The sequence below is a fragment of the Pleurodeles waltl genome, chromosome 6 (assembly GCF_031143425.1).
Source record: "Pleurodeles waltl isolate 20211129_DDA chromosome 6, aPleWal1.hap1.20221129, whole genome shotgun sequence".
NCBI lineage: Eukaryota > Metazoa > Chordata > Amphibia > Caudata > Salamandridae > Pleurodeles > Pleurodeles waltl.
In genome coordinates, this window is record NC_090445.1 from 1001963435 (window position 1) to 1001981461 (window position 18027).

The 18027-nt window shown below is 40.0% G+C and overlaps 1 protein-coding gene across 1 annotated transcript in view; it reads left to right on the plus strand.

The window, feature by feature from the left end:
• LOC138300481 (lysosomal acid lipase/cholesteryl ester hydrolase-like) overlaps nt 1–18027 on the plus strand; it is a 73279-nt gene that overhangs the window by 21147 nt on the left and 34105 nt on the right. Inside the window, exons 4-5 of the mRNA XM_069239898.1 lie at nt 10298–10496; nt 12417–12526. Of these exons, the coding sequence (XP_069095999.1) occupies nt 10298–10496; nt 12417–12526 (309 nt within the window). The remainder of the gene's footprint in view (nt 1–10297; nt 10497–12416; nt 12527–18027) is intronic.

Consider the following 18027-nt stretch of genomic DNA (forward strand, 5'->3'; position numbering starts at 1 on the left):
AACCCCCCTCCTAAAAACCCACTAATATTTAAGGGGTGTGAACCCTTCATTACTGTTATAGCACATACTCATTCCAGCGGCTACCAAAGTGTAACTTCGGTGGTAAAATGAGCATTCATCATTATCTATGACAAGCATAATTTCACTTGTGAGCTCCTTATAATATCTGAATACAAGGTTTTTTTCAGTAGATTTGATCATTCTTGTCAGCCGCATGCTTGTCCACTTTTTCAGATGCCGTCTTTGGGTCAAAACTAGACATTCTGTAATTATTAATTTAGAGGTCTTGTACTTCACTTTTTGCATCAGCTTCTGATGGTTTAAAACCAAGTGGTCCCTATACTATCAATTGGAAGAAAACCTGTTTCATCCTAGGCTACACACATTGGTTAAGGTCACATCTCATAAAAACTTCAAAATTCTGACCATTGCCCACCTGCTACTGTACGGCAAGGTTACTAGGTGTCTAAGTAGAATGTATCTTTTCATATGTAATGAAACAATTACCTTTCTAAGATCAAGTTTCTCTAGAGGTGTTCTGTGGGATACACTTCAACACGATGTTTGAAGCAGAACTATCTCTTGGTGTTTAGAAGACATGGCACAAGCTGTTTGTTTTAGGATTTTGTTTCCTTCGTCCTAACGCTTTGTAATTTCTGTTTATTGTTTTGACATCCATGGTAGGTTTGTAGCACATTACAAATGCATTTTGCATGGAATAGCATGGCACCTGGAATGATAGCTTGTGAGTCTTGCTTGGGTACACTTCATTGAGCATGCTTTTTCTAACCACACTCGTTACATTAAAGCAGATTTTTTCCTGCATCTGTGTTGCTAAGGGTAGTCTTCTTTTGGTCTAAAGATTTTGAGTTTGAATAGTTAGTTAAATCTGATAATATGATTGAAATGTGCACCTTTAAAATTACCTTCACTGTAATAATACTAATGATAGTAGTCGCATTGATAATAGTGATAGTAATAATAAAAGTGGCTTCAGACAGTGCTAGCCACCTGGACCAGGTAGGTTTTGGTTGTCTAGTTACACCCAGGTTCTAAAAATGTGGCATAATGTTTGTTTAGGGGATAACATAAATTCACATGCACATTAAGAACTTCTCATGAACTTGATCTTCCTAACCACACTCCACAAGTAAGAGCTATATAGTAAAAAATATTCTTCCCCTTTTTCTGGAGATGAAGCAAAGAGAACGAGAACTGAGTCAGGCGGGAGCGACGAGAATAAAACACGAAGCCCAACCTAACTTCTTTATAATGCTTCCTCTTCTTCCTCACGTCAATATTGTTGTCATCAATTATCCACGCCCTGCAAAAGAGCAATTTTTATTACATAATCTTTAGCATCCCAGCTGTGATGGCAGCAGAGGGGTGAGGGATGACATAGAGATATCTATGCCTGTTTGTATGGTGAAATGGGGTTCCTGCACTGTACTGGAACAACTGGGGTATTAAGTCGGCCAGTAGAAGGTCTGCCGCCCCCGAGTTGGACTCAGTCTTCCAAAGACGCTACATATTGAAGGTGGTCCACAAAATCCAGGCTAAAACCAGCTCAGTGGTTGTGTCCTGTCTTTGAGGTTTCTTTCTCTGTCTCCCCATCTTTCAAACGAGGGATTACTTCATCCAACGAGTAAGGAAACAACACTTGCTCCTTGGGATATTCCACAGTGCAAATGATATGCCCAATCTTTAACGGAGGGGAGTAAAATTGTACATTTTAGATGCCTGCCTTTTTTGAATGGGTGTTTCATCCTAGCAGCAACCTGTTGTTTTTATCAGCCATAATCTACCTCCCCTTGCCTAGATTTGACACTGCACTTATGCTATGAAGGAATGAAAACAACTGGGCTAAACAATAAGCCGATTGTACATAGTTATTGGCTGTCCTTATACGCCTCTTTGTAATATATTCTTGTAAAATTGAGCAATCCTCAATGGATAAAATTTGTATTTTGTACACCCTGATGTTGTTTTTTTTTTTTTTTTTTATGTAAGGAATTTGATATTAGCAAGAGTATGGTTCTAGTGATCCATTCTGTGCTGTTAAAAGTTACTTAGGCAGATTGTACCTGCCTCATTTTACTAAACTGTGTATTATTCTTGTATGACATTTTATTGTATTTAAATATTCAGATTTTTTAAGGAGTTTCTCTAGGCAATGCAGACAAATTTTATTTTCAGTTCTAGGTAAACATCTTTAGATTTTGATCTGGAATCGAAACATCAGTTTTGTGATCCTTGAATAAAATCTTAAATGAAAAACATAGGCCACAGGCTACTGGTCTTTCCTTTAAAAAAAAAAAAAAAAAAACTTACTATGTTGTTGAAGTCTGTCAGTCATCCCTGGCTGCCCTTACTTTTTTTCCTTTCCAGATTCTGCCAAAGATACTGCACACTCCTGTCTTTCATCACAAAAGATGTCAAATCATCCATCTACGGAGCTCTTAAGTTTCCGAGGTGCATGCGTAAGTAGGTCATCCAGTCATGATTGGTGCAACGTCCCAGAATGCAACGCGAAAATTCTGGATGCGCCTGTCACACATGAACCTAGGAAACTTTAGAGCTCTGCATAAGGTACCATACCATGCTTGAAGCTTCTTATTTCTTTGTAGAGAATTACATTCATCGAAAAGGCAATCAGAAGCCCCAAAACTGTTAAAGGAATGTGGGGGTGCTAGTAAAAACACCTTTTAAAGTTATCCTTCAATCCCCTTGATCCGACCAGAGAATTTCACAGCAACTTTATGGACCCCCTGCATCCCATGAAAAAAAAAAACACTTGGGCTCTGTGGCCTCCTGGGAGTGGTGCAGTGGTGTAGTGGTGGAGAAGCGAGAGTGGGATGGTCGTGAGACCTGTGCCGGATGAGATGAGCCACTGAGGCATCCACTATAACCGAAGGCGGAAGAGAAACATCTGAACGAGGCGGCAACGTTGAGAGGCTGCATGGGGACCGGCAGAGCCAAAATGTGGTATCCTGACCAATGATTCACTGAACCTGGACAGCAATCAGCTTGAATCTTTGTTGGGCATGTCTGGAACGACCCACGTTTCCTGGCCGCAGCGCCCACGTCTTGATCCACCCAGGGCTGTAGATGGCAGTGCGAGGCCCTCAAAGATGGTGCTACAGAAGGTCCCTTCATTGCTTTAGCCTCAACCAGTGTGGGTGCACATAGGATTCAGATGAAGGGGTGTCGCATTGCTGGGCCCCAGGCTTACACTACTTTGAAGGCCCACTTCAGGAACGCTAAATAACTTCTCACCTTGCTTTATTAAATGACTGGATGCTTGAGCAGCTGAAGATCGGAGCTGGCCAATGGCACTCTTACTTCGACTATGCTCAGGCTGTAAACAGTACTGTGCAGTCTCTAGTTGAGGAAGACGAGCAGGCTCATCACTTCTTTGCTCATCACTTCTTTGCTCATACTGGCTTTGGCGTACATAGGCTCCAACTATGCTGCTGGTGGGGTGCTGGGCCCCAGACCTGTACTACCAGAGGCACCTCTCTCCAGTACACTAAAGAAAAATAACCTCCAAACTATTGATGGGAAGATGGATACCCTGCCTGATCGTATGGACAGAATTAAAGAAAGTGTGAACAAACACAGGAAACACCTGAATATGTTGGAACTGTCAATCTCAGAGGCCGTAGTTGACAGCACAGAACAAAAGAAAAAATGCAGTGCCTCGAGATTGAAGTGATACGTATAAAAATTGAGGATCTGGAAAGCACGTTTGCAACGATGCAAAAAACATATCTTGGGTTTGCCGAAATGAACGAGTAGTGGCCCCATGCCTACATAGGTTGATAGGATTCTTAAGGTCATGCTTGGAGAGCACATATTTTTATCTCTATTTGCAGTGGCGAGTGCAGACCACTTACTTGCACCACACCCTCCACGTGGCACACCCCAGGCCCATAATCGCCACACTCTCGAATTCTAAGGACTGCAATACTGTCTTAAAGATGGCAAGGGAGAAATGAGACTTGAATTTTGAATGATCCTCAATTGCTCTCTTACCTGACTTTAATGTGGCCATTCCGGAAGCGCACAAAACATTCATTCAGGTAAAAAAGAAGCTACAGTAGAAAAGAATTGACTGCTCAATACTTTATCCAGCAAACCTAAAAGTTAACTGTAAAGGAAAATCGTCCTTAGGAAGGAAGAAAACAGAACAATAACCTGAGTATGAGATATGCCCCATATGAATCCTTTACATCCACCAAGTGCTCCCCGTCACCTTGCTGTGAGTTTCCTTTGACCTACTACACCATGACACCTCAACCTCTCCGTGCCATGTACCAAACCTCTTAAGCTTCGTTTTCCCTTTCAGCACTCAATCTTCCCAATCCCTGAAACCCATAAGTCTCAGGTGGGTCATTTGCCTATGGCCACGGCCTTGGATTAGTGCTGCAGAATCCAGGACCATAGCTCCACCCTTCTTAAGGTCGCCAGGTGAGCATGAAATTATTCTCTGGTCCTGGTGGTTCTCTGGCCGACCTCTTGGCTCTGCATCTCCTCCCACATTTCCCGGTCTTGCATCCTTCTGCTCCGAAGTCTTTTTCCAACGCCACACCTTTTTGTCCCAGCCTCTTCCCACCTGGTCCGACCCGTGTTCATGGCTTCAGGCTCCTTTTCTTCGTTAGACCAGTCTCTGTCTGCCTCTGCCTTCTCCTTTCTCACCAGTCTCCCGTACATCTTCACTACTCCTCTTCCTTCCTTCCTTCCTTGCATCTCTTGTATCCTGTATGCTTTTGTTTACAGTTTCTCACTTCTGGTTCAGCCTCTAGAACACTCACCCCCACTTCTCTCTGGCTCCTTTTCTGCATCCATCTTGGTGCATTTCTACTCTCCTTCATGCTCATTGTTATACTCCCTTAATGAGGAGTTCCAGTTTGCAGTACTTAGAAGGATGGGATTGGGTGAAGGACTGGTGGGGTGGACAGCACTTCTACATAAAGGCCCCACAGCAAAGATCTCATCACAGTAATTAAAATTTTCAGGAGCAGTAGACACGGGTTCCCGATTTCTCCTGTTTTATTTGCACTTGCATCAGAAGTACTCCTGAGTATGATAGAAGGGATTCTTCAGAATTGGTTGATCTTGCTGGCAGGACTTTTATAGCATCTATGAATGCTGATGATATTTCCTTATATATATATATATATATATATATATATATATATATATATATATATATATATATATATATATATATAGAACACCATAAATGAAACATTTTCCTTTTTGACCAGAGAATTTCTTAAGTTCTGAGAGGTCTCTGGGCTACAAATCAATTGGGTTAAAACTGTCATGATACCCCTTACTGATTCAACACCTAGGGCCTCCCTCAAGTATCCATTCATTGGGAGTACGGAGGTGGTCAAATATTTGGATATTAAAATATATCTGGACTCAGCTGTGGTCTTTAGAGAAAACTATGGACCGGGCCTGTTAAATTGCAAGATAGAATAGCTAGATGGTATAAGTTGCTGTTTTCGTTGGCAGGGAGAGAGTTTGTGTTTGAAATCGGGTTTGTGCCTCAGTTTTTATATAGTTTTTTTAAATACTCTGATCCGCCTAAATTATTTAATTTATAACTTGCTAGATCATCGCTTATGACCTTTTTATATGGACTGGGAAACAACCTTCAATCAAATGGAGGAGCCTTACTCAGCCAAATTCTATTGGCGGGTTCACAGTTCAGAATCTGGAGCTCCATAATTAGATAGCAAAGGTATGTTTTGAGTATTACTAGTACCAAATTGTCTGTCCGAGATTTGCCTTGTAACACTTCAAAGCCTCTATAGCAGCTCCCTTGAGATGAGCCACAGCAGTGCTGACCTCCATGGCTAGATCACAGGTACAAGCCAGCCTTGTGGCTGTCACGGGTTATGCAAGGCAAAGTTTGGCCTCTTCCGCTGGTAAACCTTCATTGTAGTCACCTTTCGTCCCCTGTTGGACAGTTCAATGGTGATAGTCACAATGCAATTGAAAGCTAAACAGCAGCTATAACACATGTAGTCATTGAGAATGGGAGACCTATACCAGGCCAAACGTTTTATATCCTTAAGCAGTTCAGAGAAAAAGGAGGGAGCTCACCCTTTGACTTCTATTAAAGACTGAGACAAGCCCTAAAAACCTTGGTCTTGTATTTCCAGAAGGAACTGTTGCCTCTCAAAACACTATGATACACTGTCACGGCACCCTCCTCCTGTGTTTTGGTTACAGACATGTATAATATGATGCATGGTGATATACTGCCTATTGACTCTGAAGCCAAAATGCTGTGTGGGTAGGCCCTTGGCAGGGAGATTTCTGAGCCAACTTGGTTGTATTATTGCCAACAAATAACTCTTGTCCCTCAACAGTAGACAGACTCCTTCATTACAATTTTTACACCAAAGACATCACAGGCCAGCTAGTCTTCAGGCCATGGGCCTAGAAATGGATGATGTTAAGTGCAGCCATTGTGGGTCTACCTCAGCAGATTTCATACATTTGGCATGGTTATGCCCACAACTTGCAAACCATTGGCTTCAAATATTCCAAGAGTTGAACAAAATGACCTCCCAACATTTTGAGCCCTCTTCAGTCTTGGCGTTCTTGGGATTTGTTAAAAACTTCCCAAGTCAGAAAGGAGACTTGTGGGTTTGGCTTGCCTGTTAGCCAAGAGACGAATAGCATTACATATCGTGGGGACAGGTTCACTGGCGGGAATGGGGTGCTTCTTTACCTGGGCTGTGGCTTCTTGCATAATCTAGTGTGTACACAAATGCGAGTTTGAGAAATATACCCAGTTTTTTTTTTCATGAGAGTGTCGCAGCTGTGTGAGATTCTGTGATTGAACTGAAATCGTATATTATACCTGTGGTGATTGGCTCGTACATGGCTGCTATGGTAATATGTGTTTTTTATGTATCTACTCATTAGCAAAAGGAGCATTGTGCTTTGTTTTCCTCTATCATTTCTTTTTGTACTCTTTCTTTTATCGCCCCATATTCAACTTCAAATGTTGTTCTTCAAAATGGTGATCAATTAAGGATAAAACATTTTCAATAAAAAATAAAACAAATACAAATTAGATTTAGTAGGCTCATTGAAATAGTGATATGAGTGCTCTCTTTTATTTTCTGAACTTCCTCCTTCCAACTACGAAGTATTACATTTTATCGGCATAGCTTCATCTATGTCTAACTCTCGACCTAGCATCTTCGCATGTTAACTTTTAATGAAACATAGTATATTGCCACATAGCCTCAAAACTGTCGATAAAATGCACATTGGGGTGATAGTGTGGTCTAGGCAGGCAATGTGCTGTGTATGACATGCTTAGGACAGTGATATAAATGTAATTATCTTGTTTTTGCTCCAAGAGGCTGCATGTGTAAGCTAAATATTATCAGTCAAAAGGAGGATCCATATCGAACACCACAAATAACTGTATGACCAGTTGATCAGAAGGAAGTGCGGGAAGACTGACATTCGTTGCTAAGGCTAGCATGTTGATTAATAGCAAAGAGATTGAGAGAGAACCGACTGGTTGTTACTCCCTGACCTAAAATTAATCAGTTTCCTGATCCATGAATAGAGAAAGTGATTTTGCACGGTTTATAAAACATTCATAATAAGAAATGCAGAAAACAGGTTTTACCCCAAGCTTGGGCACGTTTTTCACATTTTAAAAATGGTGATCATCATTATTTACACGCAGGAGGGATCGAGGGAATTCAGTTTAATCTATTTTGTGCTCTGGTGAAAAACATTTATTATAAACTGGAGTAACTCCTTCAACCTTCTCTCCCTTATTTTTTTTTTACCTACCAACCAATTCCACACAAAACAATATTTGCAGACAGCCTCCTGGTCTCCCGTACCAGATGTAACAACTCATCATGTTGAGATATATATATCTCTTAGGAAACCTCAATACCTGGTTTGACAAATCGTAGTCACACCAAACTATAGGCCTACTCAATAACCACGATGAAGCCATCTCCCCGAATAGACATGTAGGAATTTCAACATTTCAAAATACCAGACAGAATTATTAACAATGTAACTGTTTGAGCCAGTGATGAAACTGGTTTGCATACATCAATGGATTACATAGGTTTTTGACAATGTTTCTGCCCTGAAAGACTGTAGGCACAGGCAACCACGCCAGTAAGCAGACTGCCTCAATATGAATTCATATTAAAAAAAGGAAAATTGGAAGTCTACAAGGGCAATGGAGAAAAACGCATGACCAGAAATACAAAAACGTTTCGCAAAGACAATACGGAATCTACCAAGCTACCATTAATTAAAATGCGTAGACATGTTACTACTTACAAAGCATTCAGAAAGCCACTTACTTGGCTCATGAGCTGTTCAAAATTATCACGGAATTCAGGAACCCGCACTGCACCATAGATACAGCCAATCACTCCCAAGAAGTGGAAAAAGGTTTCCAAACACCTAATTGAAACAGCTACGGATCTGGAACCCCACTTTAAAAAAAAAAAAAAAAAAAAAAAACGCCTGCAACTATATAGTTTTGTGCAGTGGTCCAAACCGTAGCCACACAAATGAATATCCAAAGCTATGCTTGTTTAAGTTACTGTCCATAAACGAAACAAAGAAGCTGACAATGACAGTCAACATCGCTGGGTCATGCAATCAGGTAATTTATCAAGAACACCGTAGATCTCAGTGGAATGGCTGCTCTTGTCCTACTGGAACTCTCAGTTACACTTGATACGGTGAACCACCGACTGATACTCAGAATACTGAATGATACAAGAGTATGACCCTAAAATGATTGAGTTACGGCTCACAAAAAGGACACAAGTAGTGTCTAACTCCATCACTACCAGGACTTTTTCCTCAAATGGTAGTTGTCTCCCAAAGCTCAATGATTGGCCTTTTCTTTGTCAACATATGTCTTGCCCCACCTCCTAAGATCATTTTAACCTAACCTGTTATTAATATACAGACAACACCCGGATTATCCCCAAGCATGCAAGAAAGGCAGTTTTTTGGACAGCTCAATTTATCAAATCCTTACTGGCAGTTAACAATTAGATGATAAAAGAACACTGGAAACTAAATCCACTGAAAGCGGAGATCTTACCTTGCAATATGAGACAGGCAGTCCCTTGTTCTTTGTAAGTGGTGATATTTTACAATGATAAACGGGTGATAATATCAACCTTTACATGATAAATGTTTGGTCTCTACATTTGGCACGATGTAACATACAAGTACATTGAGATGTCTCATGATTTCAATTGACTTTTTTTCTCTCAGTTCTGTAATAATTATTTTTATGGAAAAAAAATGATTACGTCTCAAAGACCATGCAGTGAAGTAAAGATTGGACAACCCTAGGATATTTATGGCATATGGGGCATTTGGAAAGATATGTTCATGCCTCATTGGGAATTCGAATATTTTTAGAGATTAGGCTGTCTTTCTTTCATGATGCACAGTTCTGTGGTGCACGAAGCCACCTAAATGGGACTGGAAATTCCTGTATACTATGTCAGAAGAAAGGACACATAAAGCCGATAGTGAATCTGTATGACCATTCTCTCACTGTATGAGCGTCTGAACAGAGCTACAGAGACAGGAGGACCAGGTTGCTCCATAAAGGTCATATTATTCAAATCCAATCCCTTTCAGCGACAGTGACCTCACTGTGAGATCTCATTCCAAGTTCAACATGGTACTGATGTTCTTTGAAACAAACACTACTAGGTTTATTACCCAAGATAGTTACAGGCTTCAAGTCCTTTTAAACTTCTGCTTTGCTCTGTACAAATGTGTCTCCTATGGATCAACCTGACACCTCTCAGTGATGATCAGCTATACCCATTGCCTTATGGTCGCAGGCTCACAGTGGTTCACAGTAACTTCTAATAAAAGCCGAGAATGCCCAGGATGTTGTCTTTTTGTCCTTTATACAATGTTAACTGTTTGCAGGCAGCCTTAACTTGGGTGTACGCTAATTCAGATTTGGTACAAATTTCATTGCATTTTCAGTATTATATGATGTGAACTAGAACTCCTTAAACAAGAACGGATTTTGTGATGAAAGTTTACCGATTTTGATGTGAATGTAGGGTTCACCTGATCATAGCGTGTGGCATCAGAGTTTAGTTGTAATTCCCATGTCACAGTGGCTGGGCATTGACTCTAGGGTGGGAGGGAGAAGATGGGATGAAGGTGGTACTGGTGTATGAAACCTGTCTAAAATTAGAATTGTTATTAAATAGTGTTTTTTTTCTTGTTAACTTAGGTGCAAAGCCCGTGGTGTTTTTGCAGCATGGCTTGCTTGCAGATGCTAGCAACTGGGTTACAAACCTGGCCAACAACAGTTTGGGATTTTTTTTAGCTGATGCCGGCTATGATGTTTGGTTGGGAAACAGCAGAGGGAATACCTGGTGCAGAAAACACAAGACGCTGTCCGCTGATCAAGATGCATTCTGGGAATTCAGGTACAAAGTAGTTTATAGAATTTGAAAAGGCCCACTTATTACATTTATTCTAAGCTATCTTGCTCAGCCTTTCTCCATCGAGCACGTGTTATTTGACAAATGGTAATGATGGTGTCTTTGGTCTTTTGCATTTGAGAACAGCTTCTTGATGAGTGGAGGGTTGAAATTTAAAATGAATATTACTACCGGTACTCCTTTTGTTCTTTCAGAACAAGCATTGGCATACCAAGAAGGCATGGACGTCAATTCACCAAAATGCCAGTGGAAGTGACGTCACATGCCATTTCATATTAACTTTCAATCACACACACATCCATACACACACTGTTTTACATAAGCACAGTCTCACCTGCAAGCTTGCACAACATATATGTAAATGTGTTTTTTACTTACCTCAGCGACCAGGAAGGGTCATGTTCGAGCTAACTATACTCCCTTTTTTTATTACACTAATAGTGAATAATATATTATTATATTCACTATTAATGTAATAAAAAAACTATTTGAAAACAAGGAAGGGGATCCCCAACCAGTGTCCGAAAGGGCGAGATGCCATTGTGTTCATGGCACTGATTTTGCCACCTCTAAGGCCAGGGGTCGCACCCCTAAATAACGTCCATGCAAAAAGGGTTTGATAGATAAGTTGGAATGTTTAGGAAATTTAGCTTAAAGCATCAACTACTGTACTGGATCATTATTATTTTACACTTGCAGTGTACACTAATTATTATTATTATTATTATTTTTTTTATGCTGTTCTAGTCCGTCATATGATGCATCTGTATTTAAAAAGGGTAAAAAATATATAATTTAAAAATGCATTTGTATGCCAATGAGTTTACTTTCTGACAAATACAATTAAAAAGTCTATTGCAGTATCAATTAAAAATGCATTGCATTGTCTTTAAAATGTACACACCTTTATGCAGGCACTTCATTGTCTCAACCATTTTCTGCCCTATTTTATTTTCATCATCTGCTTCAAAATGGGACAGGTTTTCTATGGGGAAAACTCCACTTGAGTAAGGGAAAAATCCTAAAAGACCTGATCCTGTGAATATCTATACCAAGCGTCCTGTTAAAGGACCTAGTACCGCTTTCCTCATGCTTCAAACTCACAAATTTCTATGAGCCTGAATTAGAGTTTGGCAGACAGGGCATTCTGTCACAAACGTAACCTGCCTGCCAAACGCTCGGCCCACCTGCTTCATATAAAGATTGGTTTCCATTTATTTTGTTAGTATCAATGTCAATAACTGTAACTATTTTGATGTACTGATTTGCAACTTGTTCATTTTTTAGTACTTGGCGCTGCAATTGCCAGGAAATGAGTCACAAGGAAAAAACATAAAGGGCTTTTCTGATGGACCAGTGATCAGACAGTTATACACCGGGCGCCAGTACTGTTGACTAGCATTAACTTTACAGTTGTTAGCTGAGGAAGAATAATTGAGACAAATAATACAGTTTCATAGCATGATTTGAGTTAGCAACCGCCGTTGAACCATAAAGCTAAAAAACAAAAAATAGCAAAAGCAACACGGATTAAAAGATGAAGAGGATGCGTTGGTCTAGCTTTTAATCGTACAACTTGGCATGCCTCTTTTAAGTTGTGTCCTTTTTGTTGTGCACTTAGCAAGGGGTAGATGCGATTCAAACAGCCAACTATAAGAGAGCTACATTCAACTGAGGGACACTCAGTAGTGCACTTGGTGCAGATGTTTTTTGGTAATTCGACCCAGTGTTTTAGAAGAACAGGCGCAACAATTGTGATTTGGTCCCCTTAAGTCAAGCATTGCTTTCTGAAGACCACCAAGTAAAATAATTAAATAGTAGAACTGTTCGACTAATGTCCCATTGCATTAATAATATAGCCTAATATGAATTACTTATTAATTTCTGATGATTATTTTTTTGTAGTTACGATGAAATGGCAAAGCGGGACCTTCCAGCTTTAATAAACTTTATTGTTCAGAAAACTGGACAGGAACAAATGTACTATGTTGGCCATTCGCAGGGCACTACTATTGGTAAGTTTATACTGTAGAAAGTAAAACGGGTGCACTTCAAAAACATTGATTTAATTGTGGTGTATCACAGCGTGTCCTAATCCCCTCAAAAGGGCTTAATACTAATACCATTTTGCATAAGCTTATTGGTTTGTGGTATCACAATTCATGATTGTTCTATATTTAAAATAATACATCTTGTACACAGTTGTGCTTCCCCCCCCTCTGAATTTTTATGTTGATGGCAACTTTATGGGAAAATTATTGAGGACAATCAGAACATGTTGTTTCACGGCCTCTGTACGTAGTACCAAGAAGAATAATGCCATTCTGGGCAAATCGTTTTATCTCACTGTTCATTAAATTGTAAATGTATGTGAAGTAATATAAATATGCATAATGCAAAAAACCAAAACAACTGTGCAGTGGACTATACGAGGTAGCATGTTTGCACCATTGCCCACTGCATGCTGGGGTCCACAATACACACACCATATTTTACTATGTACGGAAAATCAAGATCGAGATGTTCATGTCGTACTGAAAGTGTTCCCTGTAGAGTGATTTCCTGCTCCTTTAAGCTTGATCTGGACTACATGGAACATTGAAAGAAATTCAACCCTTTTTCAACATAGCTGTCCTTTTGAACAAGAGTCAGAATTGATGTCATTGTGGTGTTTTTTGACGTACTTTTTTTTACTAGAATGCAGGGTACGTGCTAATTTTATGGTTACACACACCAGATTATGAGCCTTATCAAAGGATGCTGCTATCGACTCAATTTATTAATAAAATTAAGGACTCCTTTATTTTACTGCCCATCTCATTCTGGTAATCTTTGAATCCCTCAGATCTTATATAATGATATTCCTTTCTCAGGTGTCTTTGATGAACCAAAAAAGATGGTATTTCAAAAATATTTCAATATTGAGTTTTTCCAGAGCTTTTAGAAAAATATAATTGGATCTGTTGCTTGCACTCTTGTTTTTGTGGCCTGCTAGGTTTATGATTCTAAAGATAACTCGATACATGTCCTTAGTACTGTGTATTCTACCAGAAATGGATGATTTGATTGCTAGCAGGTTGCCAATGTGCAATTTTATTTGACATAATGTGTTTGCAATTGCCGCTGACTTTTTTGCTCAGACTTAAATATTAAGCTTCCACTGAACTCTCAAAGTAGTTATGAATATATTGCCACATTTGTGCAGGTGTAGTTTATAATTTTTGTTTTTGTTTGAGATGTTAGCCCAACTTTAGGTCTGGCACCACAGACTAAAACCCACTTGTCCAGTTCTCCCTTTATTCTAGGATTGGTCTTTTGTATATATTTCCACCGCTGTCAGGAACAGAGTAATGTATTCTGGGTGTTTCTTGGAAATGATGACGTAGAATGGTTACGTTTTTAACATGCGTATGACCCATTATATTCTGGAAGAGTTCTCTTAGATGCAGCCATTTCTATTTCCCATATGTGGTAGACTCACTATAGGACTACAGGCTCCTCATCAGTGAAACTTGTGCCCAAGCTAAATGCATGAGTGATTCTCCAATAAACCACAATTGACTATCTGTGACAATTGGCTAGACTTGTGCCAAATTTTATTCAGAGATCGCTGGGAGCTCTTTCAGAGGAGGAGTTGTGTGTGCTGTGTGTCTGCCTTTCAATGTTTGAGTTATAGTAGGCTAATGTCTAGAATATAAGGAGGTAAGTTGACTTAAGAAGATTGGGTTTCAATAGGAAAAGATGGGTTCAGAAAAAGGAGATTATGACCTGTTATCTGGCACAGTAATACAGTTGTTAACAACTACTGGATTTCAGTCCTGCCTTCTACCCGTCCTGTGGGGTGTTTAATTTATAGACCTGTGCAAGCCAACATGCCTACGAGTAGAAGGCTTGTGTCATTGTGCTTTGTGTTTGAGTTTTCCTTTTGTTCAAGAGGTTGTGCCACCAGGTCATCCTGAGGCTTTCTGTGTTTTGCGCTTTCCGCATAATCAAAGTGGGTCTGTTAACAACATTCTCGAGCAGACCTCCGGATCTTCCTTCATTATAACTTCATTCACCTTATCACCTGCTCTTGGAAAAGGCCTGACTTACCACCAAGGTAAACATTTCTCCCTAAAATTGCGTATCCGGGCTTTTTTCTTGTGTGCATTTCATGGAGCAGAGATTGCTCACAACCATTGCAGAGCCACATCAGAGATTCTGCATTAATCATGAGGCATCAGTTGAAACAAAATTTTACTATAGCAAACAGAACTAAAGAAAGGTCCTTTTAGTGGAGCCATGATCAAAAATAAAATTCCAGGATAAGTACAATGACCAGTGAATTTCCCAAATACCCGAAGCTTTTATCAAGCTGTTATTGAAATTCTGCACACAAGGTTAGATTATCGAAACCAATCAGCTTCAACAATACCCCATTTTATAATTTCCCATAGTGAGAGATTTTGGAAAAGGCTGCACCAGGGGCCATGCAACTGATTTACCTTATAAAGAGGCTCATGGGTTGCAGGGAATGTGTTTTCCACTTCAAGATCTACCTTCCAGTAACTCATTGTCAAAGAATGAAACCCTGTCACCTTGGTGTTGCTTAGCTTACCTAAGAAACCACCTCCCCTTGTAAAGCCAATCAACCTGTCCCTAAAACCTCATCTGGATGTCTGCCTACCTGCCTGTTAGGGCACAAAGCCAAATATAACGATTTCATAGCTTAGTCTGACTGAATGATCTGTGTTGCCATTCTCCATTTACGTTCTACCTAGTCTTACCAACATTGGAGAGACAGGTGGCCCACCAGCTTCTGCCAGCCTCCCAAAAACCCCTGAGGGATTTTGTGAAAGTGAGCATCGGATGATATGCAGAAATTCACGGAATTCTGAATTAGGGATACAAGCACTTCTTAATGGGACATGTGACCAAGTTGACACAACTGTGTTCTCATCCATAGTTGAGGACATCACAGTGCAAAATGGAACAGTGACTAACGAGTCCCAATATGTCATCACTATTAAGTCCACTTCCCTCATAAGCCATGTAACATGATTTTGCCCCCACAAAATGCCAAGGGTTTCAGAGCTAATGATGAATATGTGGTGCGCAGGCAGCGTGAATAGGTGCACGCAGAGAACTTCTGCATATTCAACAAGGATTTAAAAAGTCACTCAGACTTCACAGCTAAGTCATGTGCCTCAGTGATAACAGTGGTGAAGGGGTTTTAACTCCTCATTGCATCAGAAAGAGGTGTTTAATCAATACAATAAAGTAGCAAGGGTTTCCTGGATCTTTTATCTATATACGTATGTATCAACTGGTCATTCCAGTCAAGCACTACAGAGCCCTCATAATGAGTTCCAGAAACTCACTTGATGTCTTGCTGGTGCGTGGGAAGTTTGGCATACTTAACTTGAAACTAAGTCTGGGCAGAATTTTAATTACGCCGGCGTAGTTGGTGCAACTCTGGTAATTTTGCATAACAAAATTGTTGCGAAATTGCCGAGATTACTTCATGATGGCCCATCACATGATTTCAGGGATACATTTTAATGCAAGATGTAATGTTTGAGTAATTTTTTTGCACAAATGCAAACATCAGTTCCCTTAACGTGTGTGGTCAACAAACATTGCAGATAGATTTTTTTGTTTTTTTACCAGAGTGGACCGTTCAGGTAATTTTTTAGCACTAAACTACAAATCCGAACACAAGCGGCAGTGTTTTGAATGATAGCAACCAGAAATAAAATTCGAAATTACATTTTCCTGTTTAATTTTTATCTAAAAAGGAGAGGTAATTTTTTTAGTCTAAGATGCATTTTGCATAATTACTCTTAATTTGGGGGACATTTTGTGCTAATACACTACAGCTAATTACACAAGTTTTGCACACCCCCTACTTGAAAACATACATAGAAATCCCTCTTTGTGGAATGCCAGATTGCACTGCAATACATTATACGTGTTTGGGAGCACTCTTCCCCAGGAAGCAAAATAGGCACAATAAAGCAGAAGGATACAACGTTTTGTTTAGATACAGAAATACACAGGACATGTACAAATTTGATTAGAGGGATCTCTGACAGTGGGACTCTAAACCAGCCCTGAAGAATTCTGTAGAGACACCTGCAGCATATGACGAAACACGGGTTTGCATAGGAATCTGTGTTTCATCTATGGGAGAATAAATGCTTGCTGATATTACATACTTAATGTGGACTTTTTGGGAGTGCTCGGAGATTTGATGTGTTTTGTGTGGACTCGTCCCGATAGGGGAAGTCTGGGTGGCTCTTCCTCCTCCTAGAGCACCATATACCAGCAAACATTTTTAACACTGTCATCTGGACTGTGGTAATACTGGAGTGTGTGCACCCCTAATCCCAGCCACCTCTTTGATTATCACTTATCTCCTTAGCTGTAGGCACTTTGCTGACAAGGTCCCATTAATCTACTTCGATTCGTGGTCCTACTACCACATCCTCATCTCTTTGATTCTGATCTGAAGCCCTGTGGTACTGAAAGCTGCTTCTTAAACTATTTGTAGGAAAGTCACCCTTTTTGCCCTGATCACCCCCACTGTTTTGACTGATGCTGGTGGTTACTGACTCTGAAGGTGCCCTGGGCTCTGCTAACCAGGCACTGTCCTCTAAAGCTATGTGGTAATTGGTATAATTCTAGTTGGCAAAGACAACATACCTGTAAGTCCCTAGTATATGGTAGGGCATGTAGGTTTAAAGACATCAGTGGACTTACTGCACTTACGTGTGCACTGCTGTTGTGTCCGGTTTCATTTAAAGCCAGGTTGGTTTTAAAATAAAACTATGTCCAAATTCGAACTGGGAACTAAAAGTACTTTCAAACTCCAAAAATACCTTTTTATTACTTACACGTCATCCCTAAGGTCGGCCCTAGGTGTCCCAAGGATAGGGTGCATTGATATACAAAGCAGGAAAATATAAAAAATGTTTTATGCCCTGGTAGGGAAAAACAGCCAAAGTCGTTTTTCTATATTGTAGTGCTGCTAGCCCCATATGCTAACATGGGGAAGATTTTTATTAAATTTAAAAAAGTCTATGTTTGCATTGGCGCTAGCTAGCAATACCATTCAAAACATAAAATCAATGGTCACATTAAATCCAAGAACATTCCAAAGTTGGTTTTAATGTAACTATTATAGGAAAGTAGTTTTAGAACTTACTATCCCGCAGTTACATAAAGCAGGCCAGTAGCAGGCTCCTCCTACTTTATTTGCATTTCGTTTGCAGAAGTCATCTGAATCAAAAACAGTTTTGTTCTGACTGGCATCGAATGGAATCTGATAAGCAAGTACTTCTAGTGTTCATAATAACATGTTTGTGGGACCACTGGTATAGATCAAAGCTCCTGATGCTGATTGTAAGAAATTTGAATATTACTTTGAGTGGGTTACTAGCCTTTACAGGGAATAATCACAACCCTTGTCAGAATGTACTGTCAATGTCACTAAATTAACCTGAGATCAAATGCCTGGTAGCTATAGCACAGAGCA